At 41.2% G+C, this 18,802-nt stretch overlaps 1 protein-coding gene and 1 long non-coding RNA gene across 3 annotated transcripts in view; one reads left to right on the forward strand and one right to left on the reverse strand.

The window, feature by feature from the left end:
- Nucleotides 1-13,000, reverse strand: part of LOC109053887 (eukaryotic translation initiation factor 3 subunit C-like) — a 21,507-nt gene extending 8,507 nt beyond the window's left edge. For both annotated transcript variants that reach the window (XM_042734727.1, XM_042734726.1), the window contains exons 1-11: nucleotides 12,842-13,000; nucleotides 12,313-12,431; nucleotides 10,742-10,807; nucleotides 7,668-7,857; nucleotides 7,464-7,589; nucleotides 4,521-4,569; nucleotides 4,287-4,411; nucleotides 4,078-4,205; nucleotides 2,840-3,097; nucleotides 1,932-2,073; nucleotides 1,737-1,862 (exon numbers count right to left, since the gene is read on the reverse strand). In XM_042734727.1, coding sequence (XP_042590661.1) covers nucleotides 1,737-1,862; nucleotides 1,932-2,073; nucleotides 2,840-3,097; nucleotides 4,078-4,205; nucleotides 4,287-4,411; nucleotides 4,521-4,569; nucleotides 7,464-7,589; nucleotides 7,668-7,857; nucleotides 10,742-10,807; nucleotides 12,313-12,413 — 1,311 coding nt within the window. In that variant the 5' untranslated portion in view covers nucleotides 12,414-12,431; nucleotides 12,842-13,000. The remainder of the gene's footprint in view (nucleotides 1-1,736; nucleotides 1,863-1,931; nucleotides 2,074-2,839; nucleotides 3,098-4,077; nucleotides 4,206-4,286; nucleotides 4,412-4,520; nucleotides 4,570-7,463; nucleotides 7,590-7,667; nucleotides 7,858-10,741; nucleotides 10,808-12,312; nucleotides 12,432-12,841) is intronic.
- On the forward strand, nucleotides 732-1,188 carry LOC122139053. Its single transcript, XR_006155956.1, has 2 exons — nucleotides 732-872; nucleotides 938-1,188. It is a non-coding gene; the product is annotated as an uncharacterized LOC122139053 (long non-coding RNA).
- Nucleotides 13,001-18,802: the final 5,802 nt, after the last annotated feature.

The following is an 18,802-nucleotide window of genomic DNA, read 5'->3' on the forward strand; positions in this document are numbered from 1 at the left end:
CTGTCAGAGAGTGAATCTGCGTCTCATTCAGCCGTCTGCTGTTTCTGCTTCATACAGGTGTTTGTAGCATAATCTCACAAAACTAAAGTCAGGTTATTCTGTTTTTGCTTTAGATTTTGAAATCATAAAGTCTAATATAAATCAAACATTGCACTTTTTTTCAATTCATGATTAAAACGCAGTGGTTGCTTCAATTTCAAATGGCTATGAAAAATCAAGGTGCAACACAGAGTGAAGAATATGCAAATATTATTTTATATATTTCTATATTTGTTTTATAGGCCTATATTTAATTTTGCTCTTACTTGTAACTGGTTCATTTGTTCTTATTTTTCAATACTGGCCCGTCAGCAATAATATCTGGCACCAGTTACTCACAGTCAGAGTATGAGCGGAGCGGAGTGATTCTGACGGGAGCGAGGAGCAGATTTTCTTTTTTAAAGTCGGAGCGTCTGGTTTTCACTCGCTCCATCATGAGTACAATCCATGCCAACAGCCCGTAATATAACTGCATATTTATCAAGAATTCACATGTTAAACATATTCAGCTAGCTTGATAGAGACGCATCAGAAACAATGTGAAGGCTATGATGACGGCCATGGACATGAGCGTGAAGTTATAGTTCTCAAGGACTTTGTTCCTTCTAGATGTATATAAATAAATATAAAAATATTATATTCAGCTGAAAGCATGATTTAAATAAGTACTTCAACACGTATTCACACGCAATCGCTCTCTCAATGATGTATCCAAACAAATGTAATACAGTGTTATACAAATGAAATTTGTTCATCTCAAACAAAAACTGCACTGCAAAAAGCAGCAATTATACCTTTTAATGCTGACAACCATGTTATTAGCTTGTCATGTGGTAGGAATTTAGCAGGATTTAACAGAGTAACAGCTCACTATCAGTTACAATAGACACTGTAACAGTCTGTCACAGGCAATTCCAGATGCATTTTTCATCAATACATTTCTTAAATGATCCTCTGACTATGTTCTGGCCCGTCATCTAGTGGCAACAATTTTTTGGCCTGATACCAAACTTACTTGCCGACCCCTGCTGTACTGTATATGATTTCTATTCACACTGAAAGCACAAATCCAGGCTACCCGCTGCCTTTTTCAAAGCACAATGCAAAACTGTGACGTTTCATTCACTGACGCTCTTCACAGAAGCACAACCCGCCAAAATAAAAGCCTGCTGATTTTAAAGGTCCCCTGAAGTGCCTTGAAACATGCAGCATTATTCTCTGTGGTGACGTAATTTCAAATGAAACAGGAAGAGAGGGCGGGACATATTGAGCAGCCCCGCCCCCTTTTAAAAATAGCCAATAATAATAATAATAATAATAATTTCCAATTAATTGTTTAACATCCCGATATGGGCACGGAAGGGGTGGATTTTCTTCACACCGCCACAGTGTTTTGTTTATATCTGCTGGGGCCAGAGCCAAAGTCCGGATCAGACGGTGTGTGCTGCCGCGGTTCGCGTGAAAGCAGACCTCATTTGCACCAATCGAATATTATCACTATTATTAATAAATTTTTTCTAGTTATATTTAATGGGTCACACTTTGTGCAGCGTGAGGACCAAACCAAATCTCCAGATTCACTGAGAACCAGTCTGAAAAACTTCTGTGCACACCAAATTTCACCAAGCAATGGTAATGTGACGGCAGCCGTCACTGGTGTCTGGTCCGAAGCAAGCACAGACCCTGCGGACTCTCACCTGGTCAGAGATGGCCAGGTTCTCGCTGTCCTCCGCGATGTTTTCTCCGATGAAGATGTTGCTGTTTGCAAACAGGATGTCCATCAGCTCGTCGATGCACTCCAGACACTTCTTCCACATGTCCGGCTGAAAGCAGAATCACAGAGCTAAAGCACGGGGTGAGCGCGAGAGCACCGGCACCGGAGAGACCCTCACCTTCATGAAGGCGGCCAGGTTGGGGTTGTAGTCGTACAGAGAGGCGATGATGTTGAACTTGATCTTGATGAGGATGCCTTCGCCCAGGTTATTCTCGTTAGAGATGCCGGCCAGAGCGTGGAGGAGCTCGATCTGAGCAGCTCTGAATCACAAGCAAACAAATACATTTCTGTTGTGTTTATGTCTGTTTACCTCAAAATAACATGGTACTTTATTTAACTCTATTTTCAGTAAAGGCAACATTTGTAATCTTCATTTTACTGAAGTACTAAAACAACGAACTAAAATAAAAATGAGTAAAAACTATAGACAAAAAAAAAAAAAAAAAAAACTAAATTATTAAAACTTTAAATTTAAAAGAAAAAAAAAACATTAATAAAAAATTAAAGCAGCATATTAAAAAATAAAATGTTTTGTATTTGACAATTATATACTGACTAGCACTATTCAAACTACAAACTCTCTCTGTCTTCTCTAGTGCAGCTCAACCAGGTCTCGTCCCATTCGTCGATCTTTGTGATGTCACAAATCTCGGAAAATATGCGTTGTAGTCCAAACGAGTCGTTCGTTGTAGTTTTTGAAAAGTGATTTCTGTTAAAATATCTCCTTCTGAAGTGGACTTTGTAACTCTGCAGATCTTGTTTATGCTCCAATAGCAACATTACAGACTAACTAAAGTTAAAAAAGTGAAAAAAGCATAATAGCACCCCTTTAAAAAGTCTTACTAATCCCAAACTTTTGAACGATAGTGTATAGAAAAACCAAAAATAAATAAAATGCATAACTTGGTAAAAATGGGAGGGGGGAATCTTTGTAGATGTAAATTTAATTTAAAATGTAAAAAGATTGTATGATTCTTTTCAATAGAAGTCACTGTCACAGATGGCTGAACGGTCCACTGATGATACCTGTCCGTTCCCTTCTTTCCTCTGGCCTGCAGGATCTCGGTCAGTTTCTTGACCACCACAGCGCTGTTGATCTCCGTGCCTTTGGCGAACATCTTGGGCTTCTCCTTCACCATCGGCGCGCCGCCCTTCACCTTCTCCCAGCCTCCCTCCTCCGCTTCTGCCTCTTCGTCCGCCTCCTCCTCCAGACGCTCCTTCTTCTTGTGCTTCTTCCTCCGACTGTCCTTCTTGTCGTCGGTCAGCTTGTCACTGTCCTGAGCTCTGTGAGGGATCGAGAAACACATGAAGGGAGCAGCTCGAGGTTGAACTGGGGCTGGGCCATATGACCAACAATTCAAATCTCAGTATTTTTTGGCTGCTTTGCAATATATGGTATATCTCTTGGTATTTTCTACATTTTTGTATTTGAATTAAAAAAGAAAGAAATCTATTTATATAACAAATTTCCCATCCTGCCCAATGTTGTCCAACGAAATGCATATCAAAGGCTATGAGAAAAAATAAACTAAATGTAAACATGTAAGCATATACTATGTGCAAAAAGGGTTAAAAATGACATTCTAAAATTGTAACACTTCATTCTAAAAACAAAAATAATAAGTTTAAAGCACAAGTTAAATTCAGTAAACTAAAAATGAAAATATATATATAAAAAAAGCACAGACTAATTGAGTTAAAAGGCTATTTTGATTACCTCATTACAATCACTTTATATCATACAAATAATACACTTCTATGTTTAAAATTCTACATATAGTCAAACTACAAATATTTCAGAAAAATGTATATTTTAGTCAGAATAATTGTGCTCTGTCTGTTTGGTGCACGTGTGGAGAAACCCAAAGCAGAAGCTCATGCACTTCTGGCAGGAAAATGGAAATCTTCCATGACTTTCTAACATTTAGAGATGGAGAATATAAAATGCATTCAGAAAGACAGCACATCTCAAACACACGCAGCCTTTCTGTCCGAGCTGCTTTAAACTATAAACTATGCTATATCTTACCAGTTTTGTTAAAGCTCTTAATATAAAGCTCGTCACATGTTTAGAACTAACTGGATCATGCACTTTCTCCGCAGCAGCTCAGTTTGTGTCCTCTGCGAGATATTTTCCAGATGTGCTGGTATCAAACTACTATATCTCTTTATAAATGGTACTGCCTCATACCGCATCGCTTCTAAAATATATTGTTGTTTATTTCATACTATGTATTTTGGAAAGATATATAGTTATAACATACTTTTTGAGGAAAACCACCGCCAGCGATGCTGCCGCTCCTTCGTTGTCCTCGCTCTCGCTGCCGCTGTCCACCGAATCCGAGCCCCAGTCCTCGCTCTCCTCATCATCCTCACTCTCCGACTCTTCATCCTGACACAAAGACAAAGCGCTGCATCGTCAACACTCTTAAAAACCACCTAAACCAGTCTTGTAAGAGGTGTCTGGACCTACAGCAGCGCCCTTGAGGAACTTGCTGGCCTCTGGTGCCTTCTTCTCCTCTTCTTGAGGCTTCTTCTTCAATAAGCTCTTGGCAGTGATGCCTTCATCATCATCATCATCGCTCCCCGACGACGAGGCTGCACATCACACAAGGAAAGAAAAAGCAAATGAAGCCTGGAGACAGCATCACAACCTTCATTAGACAGCTTGAAGGCATTCGACAGCAGCTCAGAGATGAAGACTGACCACTGCCAGCGTCATCCTTCTCCTCTTCCTCAGCCGACTGCTCAGGGTTCTGCAGGAAAACACAACAAGACCCAGACAGCCAATTTAACACACTAGCAGATGGTATAAACACTTTTTTTTTGCAATGAAAATTTATTTATTTTTGCAATACAGTAACGACAATAAGGAAAAAATGCATATTAATAATTTTCAACAGTGCTTCCCAAACCTATCCTGAGGCCCTATCTAACACCTGATTCCACTCATCAGCTCGTTAGTAGAGTCTGATTAGGGAGACATACAAAATGTGCAGGGGGTCCTCCAGGACAGGTTTGGGAAGCACTGCTCTAGAACACATTCAACTGCAAAACAAGGGACCTGCAACATACTGAATACATGTCCTAATCAATTTATGCACTGAAATTGGTTCCTAATATATCAATATCTTAGAAAGACAAAAAAAGAAAAAAAAAAAAACACTACACAAATCACTACATTAATGTTTTATGCATTTTCTTCCTGTGACAGAGCAGCCTAGAAAGAAGCCACAATTTACATGACCCAAAATATCAATAATATCCAGGAATAAAAAAAAATAAAGCAAAAAAAAAAAATCTAGGCGTGGTGAAAACGACTTGAAGTTCAGACCGAGCATCAGAATGGGGAAGAAAGGGGATTTAAGTGACTTTGAACGTGGAATGGTTGTTGGTGCCAGATGGACTGGTCTGAGTATTTCACAATCTGCTCAGTTACTGGGATTTTCACGCACAAGCATCTCTAGGGTTTACAGAGAATGGTCTGAAAAAGAGACAATATCCAGTGAGCGGCAGTTGTGTGGACGGAAATGTCTTGTTGATGTCAGAGGTCAGAGGAGAATGGGCCGACTGGTAAGAGATGAGAGAAAGACAACAGTAACTCAAATAACCACTCGTTACGACCAATCTCTGAACACACAACACGTTGAACCCTGAAGCAGATGGACTACAGCAGCAGAAGACCACACCGGGTACCGATCCTGTCAGCTAAGAACAGGAAACGGAGGCTATGATTCACACAGGCTCACCAAAATTGGACAATAGAAGATTGGAAAAGGTTGCCTGGTCTGATGAGTCTCGATTTCTGCTGCGACATTCAGATGGTAGAGTCAGAATTTGTCGTAAAGAACATGAAAGCATGGATCCATCCTGCCTTGTCTCAATGGTTCAGGCTGCTGGTGGTGTAATGGTGCGGGGGATATTTTCTTGGCACACTTTGGGCCCGTTTTGTATCAATTGAGCATGGTTTAAACACCACAGTCTACCTGAGTATTGTTGCTGACCATGTCCATCTCTTTATGACTACAGTGTGCCCATCTTCTGATGGCTACTTCCAGCAGGATAATGCATCATGTCACAAAGCTCTGATCATCTCAGACTGGTTTCTTGAACATGAGTTCACTTTACTCAGATGGCCTCCACAGTCACCAGATCTCAACCCAATAGAGCAGCTTTGTGATGTGGTGGAATGAGAGATTCGCATCATGGATGTGCAGCCGACAAATCTGCAGCAACTGCGTGATGCTATCATGCCAATATGGACCAAAATCTCTGAGGAATATAGATTCAACGAGGTGTTGGAAATGTCACAAAGAATTAAGGCATTTCTGAAGACAAAAGGGGGTCCAATCCGGTACTGGCAAGGTGTACTAATAAAGTGGCCAGTGTGTGTGTGTATATATATATGGATGATGGATTATCTCGGCAAATGAGAAGTACTCACTAACACAGATTTAGACAGATTTGTGAACAATATTTGAGAGAAATTTTGTGTACATAGAAAAAGTCTTAGATCTTTGAGTTCAGCTCATGAAAAATGGGGGCAAAAACAAAAGTGTTGCATTTATAATTTTGTATATAATACACACACACACACACACACACACACAATGCAGGGTTTTTAATAATAAACAAGCCCAGTACACTCTACAAAGAAAACACTGCCATAATTAACTATCAGAAGTTTAAAAACAATCGCTGGACATCAAAGCCTGCAAGCCCATAGAATGCACTACTTATCTTCTTAGTATTAAAAACTTGTGAAAGTAACGTGACATACAGTCAAGTATGGTGACCCATACTCAGAATCCGTGCTCTGCATTTAACCCATCCAAAGTGCACACACACACACTGTGAACACACACTCACCGTGAACACACACCAGGAGCAGTGGGTATCATTTATGCTGCGGCGCCCGGGGAGCAGTTGGGGGTTCGGTGTCTTGCTCAAGGACACCTCAGTCGTGGTATTACCGGCCCGAGACTCAAACCCACAACCTTAGGGTTAGGAGTCATACTCTCTAACCATTAGGCCACGACTTCCCCTTGTCTATTTATAAATACTTATTAAATAAGTTTAACAATCACAGTAGGGGGTCACATTTCCTGTTATTCCATCCCCAAATTTAAAATGCTAAATAAGACTTTTGTTTATCCATTTAAGATATTAACCCATTTTTTATGGTCTAAGCTGAATTTAAGACTTAAGTCTGTGTTACACTTTCCACATTCGTGAGTCCACAATGGTATGCGTGACGTAAAAATCGTCATCGGAGAGTGTGCAGACATCTCTGAGCGGACATCCACGTGCCTCCCATTTTTCAAAAGCACCAACTGCACAAGCGCAGGCTGTGTGAAGGAGCCCGTTTCTACTCGAGCCTGTACAATCCATCGATTAAACAATATAAAGACAGCCAGATGAGCGATAATGCTGGGCAATGATTTGTTCACATGTTTGTTGCGGAGTGGACCATCAGCGTACGCTTTCGGTAGTATAAATACAAGTAGTCCGCGTCTGCGCTATCCGTGTACGCGTCTGGATTGCTCATGCAGAAAGAGTAACAAGCTTTATGCAGCTGCTGAACCCAGTAAAATTTCATAAACATGCTCATATCTCATCTACTAAAAGCATCCGGGCTACAGCTCTGTACCTCTTTATAGCTGGCGATCTCCGTCTCAAAATCTTTGTTGTATTTGCGGATCTTCTGCCGAAGTGTGCTCAAGGCTTTGGCATTGTTTTTGTTCATCTTCTTCTTCCCCTCCTTGTCCTCCCACAGCTGTCATGAAAGCAAAAGCGGTTTACGGCTGATGACCAAGCATTAATCAGTGACTCTGTGTGCTGTAGATCTACAGACCTGGTTGAGATAATCCTCCAGATCAGCGAGCAGGCGGATGTAGAACTGTGGCACTCCTTCTTTGTCCATGATGGTTTTGCTCTTGAGGAAAGCTCGACACAGCTGCTCGAACTCCTCCAGACACTTGGCCATATCTCGGATCTTCATGGCATTGCGGATCGTCTTGATGAGGTTGGTGAGCTCCTCAAACCTGGAATGCAGTGGACACCAGACAGACGTTTAGGAAGTGTGTTGTGGTGTGTGTTCCGGAGTCGTGGCGGAGTGTGTTCTGGAGTCGTGGTGGAGTGTGTTCTGGAGTCGTGGTGGTGTGTGTTCTGGAGTCGTGGTTGGAGTGTGTTCCGGAGTCGTGGTTGGTGTGTGTTCCGGAGTCGTGGCGGAGTGTGTTCTAGAGATGTGGTTGGTGTGTGTTCTGGATTCTTGGCAGTGTGTGTGTTCTAGAGATATGGTTGGTGTGTTCTGGAGTCATGGTTGGTGTGTGTTCTAGAGATGTGCTTGGAGTGTGTTCTAGAGATGTGCTTGGAGTGTGTTCTTTGGAGTGTGTTGGGGTGTGTGTTCTGGAGTCGTGGTTGGTGTGTGTTCTAGAGATGTGGTTGGAGTGTGTTCTAGAGATGTGGTTGGAGTGTGTTCTAGAGATGTGGTTGGTGTGTGTTCTGGAGTCGTGGTTGGTGTGTGTTCCGGAGTTGTGGCTGGTGTGTGTTCCGGAGTCGTGGCGGTGTGTGTTCCGGAGTCGTGGCGGAGTGTGTTCTGGAGTCGTGTTTGTGTGTGTTTTTGTGTGTGCGTTGGTGTGTGTTCTGGAGTCGTGGCTGTGTGTGTTCTGGAGTCGTGGCGTGTGTGTGTTCTGGAGTCGTGGCGGAGTGTGTTCTGGAGTCGTGGTTGGTGTGTGTTCTGGAGTCGTGGCTGTGTGTGTTCTGGAGTCGTGGCGGTGTGTGTTCTGGAGTCGTGGCGGTGTGTGTTCTGGAGTCGTGGCTGGTGTGTGTTCTGGAGTCGTGGCGGAGTGTGTTCTGGAGTCGTGGCGGAGTGTGTTCTGGAGTCGTGGCGGAGTGTGTTCTGGAGTCGTGGCGGTGTGTGTTCTGGAGTCGTGGTTGGTGTGTGTTCTGGAGTCGTGGCTGTGTGTTGTGTGGAGTCGTGGTTGGAGTGTGTTCCGGAGTCGTGGTTGGAGTGTGTTCCGGAGTCGTGGTTGGAGTGTGTTCCGGAGTCGTGGTTGGTGTGTGTCCTAGAGATGTGGTTGGTGTGTGTTCTGGAGTCTTGGCAGTGTGTGTTCTAGAGATATGGTTGGTGTGTTCTGGAGTCATGGTGGTGTGTGTTCTAGAGATGTGCTTGGAGTGTGTTCTAGAGATGTGCTTGGAGTGTGTTCTAGAGATGTGGTTGGAGTGTGTTCTGGAGTCGTGGTGGAGTGTGTTCTAGAGATGTGCTTGGAGTGTGTTCTAGAGATGTGCTTGGAGTGTGTTCTAGAGATGTGGTTGGAGTGTGTTCTGGAGTCGTGGTTGGTGTGTGTTCTGGAGTCGTGGCTGTGTGTGTTCCGGAGTCGTGGCGGAGTGTGTTCTGGAGTCGTGGCGGTGTGTGTGTTCTGGAGTCGTGGCGGAGTGTGTTCTGGAGTCGTGGCGGTGTGTGTTCTGGAGTCGTGGCGGTGTGTGTTCTAGAGATGTGGTTGGTGTGTGTTCTAGAGATGTGGTTGGTGTGTGTTGTTTGGTCGTGGTGGAGTGTGTTGGCGGTGTGTGTTCTGGAGTCGTGGCTGGAGTCGTGGCGGTGTGTGTTCTAGAGATGTGGTTGGTGTGTGTTCTAGAGATGTGGTTGGTGTGTGTTCTAGTGTTTTGTTTGGTTTTTGTTGTAGTGTTTTGTTGAGTCGTGGTTGGTGTGTGTTCCGGAGTCGTGGCGGTGTGTGTTCCGGAGTCGTGGTTGGTGTGTGTTCCGGAGTCGTGGTTGGTGTGTGTTCCGGAGTCGTGGTTGGTGTGTGTTCTAGAGATGTGGTTGTGTGTGTGTTCTGGAGTCGTGGCGGCGTGTGTGTTCCAGAGATGTGGTTGGTGTGTGTTCCGGAGTCGTGGTTGGAGTGTGTTCCGGAGTCGTGGTTGGAGTGTGTTCTTGAGTCGTGGCGGTGTGTGTTCTGGAGTCGTGGTGGTGTGTGTGTTCTGGAGATGTGGTTGGAGTGTGTTCTAGAGATGTGGTTGGAGTGTGTTCTAGAGATGTGGTTGGTGTGTTCTGGAGATGTGGTTGGTGTGTGTTCTGGAGTCGTGGCGGTGTGTGTTCTGGAGTCGTGGTGGTGTGTGTTCTAGAGATGTGGTTGGTGTGTGTTCTGGAGTCGTGGCGGTGTGTGTTCTGGAGTCGTGGCGGTGTGTGTTCTGGAGTCGTGGCGGTGTGTGTTCTGGAGTCGTGGCGGTGTGTGTTCTGGAGTCGTGGCGGTGTGTGTTCTAGAGATGTGGTTGGTGTGTGTTCTGGAGTCGTGGCGGTGTGTGTTCTAGAGATGTGGTTGGAGTGTGTTCTGGAGTCGTGGCGGTGTGTGTTCTGGAGTCGTGGCGGTGTGTGTTCTAGACATGTGGTTGGTGTGTGTTCTGGAGTCGTGGTGGTGTGTGTTCTGGAGATGTGGTTGGTGTGTGTTCTGGAGTCGTGGCGGTGTGTGTTCTGGAGTCGTGGCGGTGTGTGTTCTGGAGGTCGTGGTGGTGTGTGTTCTAGAGATGTGGTTGGTGTGTGTTCTGGAGTCGTGGCGGTGTGTGTTCTGGAGTCGTGGTGGTGTGTGTTCTAGAGATGTGGTTGGTGTGTGTTCTGGAGTAGTGGCGGTGTGTGTTCTGGAGTCGTGGCGTGGTGTGTGTTCTGGAGTCGTGGCGGAGTGTGTTCTAGAGATGTGGTTGGTGTGTGTTCTGGAGTCGTGTTGGTGTGTGTTCTGGAGTCGTGGCGGTGTGTGTTCTGGAGTCGTGGCGGTGTGTGTTCTAGAGATGTGGTTGGAGTGTGTTCTGGAGTCGTGGTTGGTGTGTGTCCTAGAGATGTGGTTGGTGTGTGTCCTAGAGATGTGGTTGGTGTGTGTCCTAGAGATGTGGTTGGTGTGTGTTCTGGAGTCGTGGCGGAGTGTGTTCTGCGCTCACCTCTTGTCTTTGGCGCTGCGCACCACTCTCTTGGTGTCCTCCTCATCATCGCTCAGCAGCAGATCCCTGCAGAGACGACCGCAGCTCAACTCAATACAGTAACACAGAACCACCCTCCACCTCACAAACTGGGTTATAATCAACTAAAACTAAACCAGAAAAAGTTAAAATTTTTGTAGTACTAAAAAAAAAAAAGCTCATGAATTTTGTTCTGCTGTTTTACTGCATTACAAATAATTGTGATTAATTAATTTAATTCTGTTTTGTTTGTCACTTACAGTATAAAAGATTAATATATGTGTGTGTGTGTGTGTGTGTGTGTGTGTGTGTGTGTGTGTGTGTATTTTTTTTTCTCCATATAAATAATCAATATAAATTAAGCCATCTTGTGATTCTTGTTTTTCTATCGTCAAATTTAAGACCTCTTAAATATATAAATCACTTTTTGTCTTTGTTTCTTTCTTATAATATACACTGCCGTTCAAAAGTTTGGGATCAGTAAGATTTTTAATGTTTTTTTTTTTCAATGAAGTCTCTGCAAATATTATTGCAATTTCCAATATTGGATTCCTATTTTAATATACTTTAAACTGTAATTTATTTCTGTGATGTGCAGCTGTATTTTCAGCATCATTACTCCAGTCTTCAGTGTCACATGATCTTCAGAAATCATAATAATATGATTTTGTTTTTTTAATCAGTGTTCAAGCTGTTGCACTGTTTTTTTTTGAACTTGTGCTACTCTTTTCTTTGATGAATAAAGTTAATAAGAAAATCTTTTTTTCAAAATATAAATATTTTGTAACAATACAAGTCTTTACTATTACTTTATATAAATTTAACATATTTTCTGAACAAAATGTATGAATTTTTTTTATATAAAAAAAGGAGAAAAAATTTACTCACTCCAAACCTTTGAACAGTAGTATATATTGTAACAAAAAATTAATTTTGAGTAAACACTGTTCTTTTTTAACTTTTTATTTAGCAAGGAATCCTGAAAAAAATAAAAAATACATCACAGGTCCCAAAAAATATTAAGCACAACAACCGTTTCCTACATTGATTCCAAAACAGAATTTTAAATCGCAATATTTCACAAAATAATTTTTTTTTCTGCATTTTTGATCAAACAGATACAGCCTTGATGAGCATAAGAAACTTCTTTAAAAAATATTAAAAACCTTACTGATCCCAAACTCTTGAACGGCAGAGTAAAGTAAGTAGTGACGAGCCTTCCTTTCAATGTAATTTAATTCAGTTTGACAATTATAAAACATTTTTATGCTTAAGCCATGTATGTGATTGTTTAAAGTTCATTACTATTTTACATTCTGGAGAAAGTTTTTGTTCACAATTATTTTAAAAACCGCCATTTGATTAATCAGTCATATTTTACTATTTTAATCATCTATATTGGCAAATCAAATCAACTTTCCAAAATACAAAATATAGAAAGATGAAGTCAGAAGAGAGTGGGAAGTTTAATTTACTAGCTTCTGTTGTTGTTTTTACCTGCCAAGGCAATATTACAGTAAGCACAATCAGCACATTGACAAAAACAGACTCACTGCTTATTGAAAGTAGTCCCGGTCGCTTTGGGGGTGATCTCATCGGCGGAAGAAGATTCCTCCGACTCGCTGTCGGATCCGGTGGCGAAAAAACGCGACATTACAGACTCCTGCTAACACTGACATCAGAAAAACAAAAGAATGAGAGAGTGACCCAGTCTCACACCCACACGGCCTTCTTTAGACTGATGTCACGAGAATAAACGACACAAATAAGCACACCAGCAATTAATGACATTAGTTACACGGAAAATTACTCGGGATGTAAAAAAAAAAAAAAGCCCTGTAACGTTAGTTCCTAAAAGCTCTTATCCAGTAACACTCACTCTTATCCGTCACGTTTAATGTTTATACTGATCACCTCACCGCTGATAAAAGACCAATGATCGGGCACTAATGGAAATAAGTCGCCAGTAAGCGGTGTCTGTAAACACACGTGCGGCACAATGAGTGTCTGCATCAGGGCCGTGTCCAGGCCTTCAACACCGCCGCTAAACCGACGACTGCCGCGCGACACTCCGGGACCTACCTGTTCTCTGCTGGAAACGACAGATCTCTCGTTTGTGAAATCCCTTTGTGCAGATTTTAGATCCAGATTTGCGATTTTGTAAGCACAACTGACGGCGTGCGTCAAAGCGTTGTCGGATCTTTCCGGAGAGAAAGCGGAAGCGACAGAGGCGCGCCAAACCTGCAGCGGCCGCGCTCTTCCGCCTCCCGCCGGCCTGGAGCGGAACTACAGAGACCCCGCCGGAAGAGCAGCGCTGGTCTGATCTGGAGATAAGTGAAGGCTTTGGGTATTCTTCAGACTTTTTCTAAAGCTTCAGGATTAAATTTAAACTTTAATAAATGCGAATTGCTACCAATTAAAGATTGTTCTCTTACTTCAATTGAGGATATTGCTGTCAAGAATAGGGTAACATACTGTATCTTGGTATACTAATTACTAAAGATGAATATAGGTGTTCAGCAAACTTCAAAACTATTACCAAAACCAGGCATGTACTGGCCATCGGGACTACCGGGAGATTCCCGGTGGGCCGCGGTCTGGTTGGGCCGGTGCGTTATGTATTGTTTTTAAATCATTATTAATCGTAAATATATTCGTAAGTATATTGTTGTATAGTCCAATTCCGGGCTTATGCGTCTCTCTCATGAAGCCGCATGAAGCCGATGATTGCTGTGTGATTGTGAGGTCTAAACCTGGGATGAGCACACGTGACCAGTATTGGCCAATCAGACTCAAGTTCTAGCCTTGAAAAGCGCCCGCTTTACAACTGCAGCGATGTGATGATGTGCAACGAAATTAAATATGTTAAAGAATAAAATCTCTAAGCGTAAAGGAGGGGCCGAGAAGTTGAGAGAGAGAAAACGACAAGCACTTGAGGCAGATGCCACCAAATGTGTCAAGATAAATGAATTATTTGCTGGAAGGCCGGCAAAAGACTTCAGTGAAGATGTCAGCAGGGCGGGCCTGACTGCTGAGGTGAGACAGACAGTTAATGATACACGTAACGTTAGGCTACTGCATTGTTTTGTTTTAAACAGTTACGATATTCCAGCTGTAATAGGCCACCTTACTAATCTATATAAATGACTGTCCATTTTATTATGAAATTCAGACAATACCGTTTTGGCGCTAAAAAATGTGACGTGACATCGCTTTAGCGCCTCAGTTCAAGTAAACCGATCATCTGTTACTTTTTGTTTAAAAATACAGTACAACTTACCGAAAGATATATATGCCTCTTAAATAATATCGATCAATCAGTCAATAAAACAGCAGGAGAACAATTATGTCACAGAACGTTACATTTACCTCACGAAAGCAATTTAAAGACCATAGCAGGTTAGTTGAGAAAGCCATAGAAAGGAGTATTTTGCTAAATATGTGCACTACATTACATATTTATTATATTTCACTTGTGTCATTAAATAATTGTTATTATAATGAAAACTGCATTATATTTAATTTAAACTAGTTATTTGAAACCTTTAATAATACCAGCTGATGCTCTGTCTCTGTATGTTTACAGCATTTATGTGAGATATATTTTTTTAATTTGTAATCAATTGAGAAAAAAAAATCCCTTTAAGTGCCAGGCAGAAGCCTTATACCTACCGTCTGTCTGTGTCATTAATGTGAACAAAAGACAAAGAGAAATAACTCACTGCTCTTGACTAACAGCTTTAACAAGGATATCTTTAACAAGGATATATATATATATGTATGTATGTTAAGTGAAGTATTTTACATTTGATTATGCAATATCTGTACCTGAAAATGGTGCTATTTATGATTTTTTTTCTTATTTTATTACTGACTGTTCACTTGTCTTCAGTAATGTTTGAACTTAATAGTTTATTGTGGTATTGAAATTGGAATTGTGAAATGAGATTGCAGCTTATTTACAAAGAAAACAATAGCTATTTTATTTTTATTTTTGTTTATGTATTTATTTTTGGCAGGGCAAGTACAATTTTGAACCCTAGCATTGAGCTCTGCATTTGAATAGATAAGCCAGTCTACTTCATGGATTTTTAAAGGCCTTTGATTATGTTAAGAAAAATAAATCACTACGCAATGTTCTTTTTCTTAATTAATCTTTTATTTTATTGTAGATCAGTGGTCTTTATAAATCACATTTACTGTAGATCAGTGGTCTTAATACTACTATCAGCAGCCAACAGGTCCGAGGTAATTTGTGTAAATTAATATAAAAAAAACAATAAATACAATAATATATACATAAATAATAGAATAAGCTTAAAAACCTCTTCAGGATTTCCAGTCAGCTCCACAACTAGCTTTTTTCAGGTCCTAAAATGTTCTATTTGTAATTATTCTGAAAAGTGGTGCATGTGACTTTTTCTTTACTGCATACTCTTTTTTTTTTTGCCATTATAAACTTAAATTTGAGTATTTTAGCCCTGGGTAAGAACATGAATCACCGTCAATTTTTTTTTGGTGCAGTGTTTAGAACATATTGTATCTATTTTTGTGCGTTTGTGACATCATCTGTGTTTATTCTCAGGCTAGGGCCAGTAGGTCCGCATTAGAGGAGAGGGGAGAGGAGAGAGGGCATGAGGCAGGAGAAGAATGTGAAGAAGAGAAAGGAGATGAGAGTAGACAGGATAGAGAAGAGAGGGAAAAAGACAGAGGAAAAGAAAGAACACATGATGGAGTAGAGGATAGAGTACATGGAAGAATAGGAGAGAGTGGAGAAGTAAGAACATACACAGTAGAGGAAAGTGAAAACACTAAGGAACAAATTGATTACTACATTCGTCCCCACCATGAAAGCTTGAAGACCTTTTTTGAGTATCATCCTCAACAAACATCAAGTAATCCAGTAGTGCAAAAAGTGTTCTGTTGCAAGGATGGCACTAATAGAAGGTGGCTTACTTACCGCCAAGAACGTCATGCATTACATTGCTCTGTCTGCTTAGCATTTGCCAAGTCAACTGACAAATCTCCCTTCATTAGTGGTATGAAAGACTGGAAACGTGCATCAGCGCTTAGAGGAACATGAAAAGAGCATGGCTCACAAAACTTGTGCGGAAGCATACTTTTTAAATGCCTCAAAATCTGATGTGAAAGACTTACTTAGTGGAAGTCAGTTGTCCTCACGCAGGAAACAAATCCGAAAGAAACGACAAGTACTGGAGCGTGTAGTTGATGTTGTAAAAATTATTGGCAAAAGAGGCCTTAGCTATAGGTCAGAGAATGAGGCTGCATACATGCTTGATGACTTCAATATTGATCATGGTAACTTCTTGGAGGTTATAGTCCTGTTAAGCAAGTATGACATCTGTCTAAAAGAGCATTTAAAGGAATGTATCGAAAAATCCAAGAAGATTCATCAAACTGGGGCAAAAGGCAGAGGTTCCATGGTTTCATTACTGTCTGCAAGAACCATTAATTCTGTCATTAACACCATTCAGCAGCTTATCCAGGAGACCATTGTGAGAGACATAAAGAATGCTGAAATGTTCTCACTTCAGATTGACACCACACAAGACATCACCTCACAAGATCAGTGTTCTGTTGTTGTACGATATGTTACAGACAAAATTCATGAAAGGCTTATCAGCATTGTCAAGTGTAAGGAATCGACTGGGCAATATTTTGTCAGTCTTGTTTCAGAGCTTGCTGAGAAGCTCAATTTGGATCTGAGCAAGTGCATCGGACATGCTACAGATGGTGCATCTAATATGCAAGGCCAATACAAAGGCTTTTCTACTCAGATGTCCAAAGTGGCACCAAATCAAGTGCATGTTTGGTGTTATGCGCATGTACTCAACCTAGTTCTGGCTGACACAACCCAAACAGTAATAGAAAGTGGTTCACTGTTTGCAGTTCTCAATGATATTGCGGTGTTCTTTCGCGAGTCATACAAAAGGATGAATGTGTGGGAAAGTGAGAGCCAGGGCAGGCACCAGAGGCGACTCTCACCAATTGGCGAGACAAGGTGGTGGGCCAAAGATAATGCTCTCAGGAAAGTGTTTGGATTTTTTTCAAATCCAGATAATTGTCTCTATGTGGATGTCATCCTTGCATTGACGGCGATACAAGAGGATATGACCATGAAAACAACTGCTCGCGTTCAAGCACGAGGATTTGTTGAGGCTCTACTTAAGTATGAGATGATACTGACAGCACAAACCTTCCTCAGGATATTTGAGCAGACATCACCACTGTCCAAATACCTCCAAACACAACAGATGGATATTTTGTCTGCCCACAGAATGGTTATGGCAACACATGAAAGCCTGAAAAGCATGTCAAGAGACTTTGCCTCAGTCAATGCAGCTGCAGGGAAATTTGTTCTGTGGGCAAATGAAAAATTGCAGGAGTAAGACAAAGAGATAGAGCTGGAAGTTGAGTCTGCATTACCATCAAAAAGGAGGAGGAAGAAGACAACCAGGCCTGGAGAGATTCCTCATGCTGAAACTGTCACAAATCCAGAAAAGGTTTATGAAGTTTACAGTCCATAATCAGATCATGGACACAGCTACTGAGACACTACACAGGAGGTTTCTGGGTCATGGAACACTCTATGCTGACCTTGCATTTCTAGACCCAAGGAACTTCACTCAGTTAAAGACATCCTCTCTTCCACCATTGATGTTCCAAGAGCTTAGCAAATGTCTGTTGAGGTTTGACAGTGAAGCAACTGCTGAGAATTTACAATGTGAATTTAGAAATTTTGTTCTACAGTGGGAAAAATTGAAAATGTATCCACTAGATGAATACAAGGTCAAAACATTGGAAGACAAGACAGAAGATGAGGGGGTTGAAATCCAATGCAAGGAGTGTTCCTCATGTAATGAATGTGCACTGTGTTGCTATCAGATTCTCGGGAGGTTCAATCTGATGTCAAATGCCTACCACCTCCTAGGTCTGGCATACAAGTTCTTGCTCACCCTGTCAATCACTCAGGTTGCCTGTGAACGCACATTTTTCAACGCTTAAGTTCATTAAAACCAGACTCAGAAGCAAGCTTTCACAGGAGCACTTGGAAGCTTTTATGTTGATGGCAACAGAGAGGGACATCCTTTTCTCTCTTGACTCTGATGTGATCATTGACAAAGTTGCAGAGAAAAGTGAACTGTTTACTAAGCTTCTCCTGTAGGCCCTGGCAGTGATGTTGCACCTCATGAAATATAGTTACAGCAGAAATTGTGTACCCTAAGCATTAATATTTCTATTAGAATAATAAGCAGACCTTTAGATATTTACAATAAAGCCTGATAAAAATCATTTGCATTTTCTTTGTTTATTACTTTAATAGTTTTTTCTTGGTTTTGATAGTAAATAAATTCTAATCAGTAATTTTACATGCAGATTAATGTATGTATGTTTACATGCATAGTGGGCCGGTCTGGATGAAGTCCAGGGCTGATTTTTTGTCCCAGTCCAGCCCTGTGGTTATTTTTGTTGAAGATTTATTTATTTTTTTTTTAGCGATATGTCACTAAAAGTGTGAATGTTGCTCACTAAGGCAGAGGTTACTAAAAGGCTGAGTATTTTTTTGTGGGTAAGAGGGTGTCTAAATTAATTAATGAGGTTCTAATAAAATTCCTATGGAAAAATTAATCTCATTATTTGAGAAAATCAGTTATTTTAAATGCGTATTATAATGGTGGTCTGAACTTTATTGATTTTGATTCCCTCAACAATACATTCAAAATTAATTGGCTGAACCAATATTTAGCCCAACCATCTTCAATTTGGAATGTTTTTCCTCATATGGCCTTAATTTTCTCTTAATAAACTCCCTATTAAACTTTCCAACTTTCATCGACAGGTTCTCTTAGCATGGACACTAATTTATAAGCATAACTTTTCACAACAAAGATGTTTTATTTGGAACAATAAGAACATTTTATTCAAGAATAAATCTCTGTTTTATGATAGTTGGTTCAGTAATGGTTTAATTTTGGTGGAGCAGTTGTTTAATGAGCAAGGTCTTTTGTTCAGGTACTCAGA

Source organism: Cyprinus carpio, chromosome B12, assembly GCF_018340385.1.
Source record: "Cyprinus carpio isolate SPL01 chromosome B12, ASM1834038v1, whole genome shotgun sequence".
Taxonomy (NCBI): domain Eukaryota; kingdom Metazoa; phylum Chordata; class Actinopteri; order Cypriniformes; family Cyprinidae; genus Cyprinus; species Cyprinus carpio.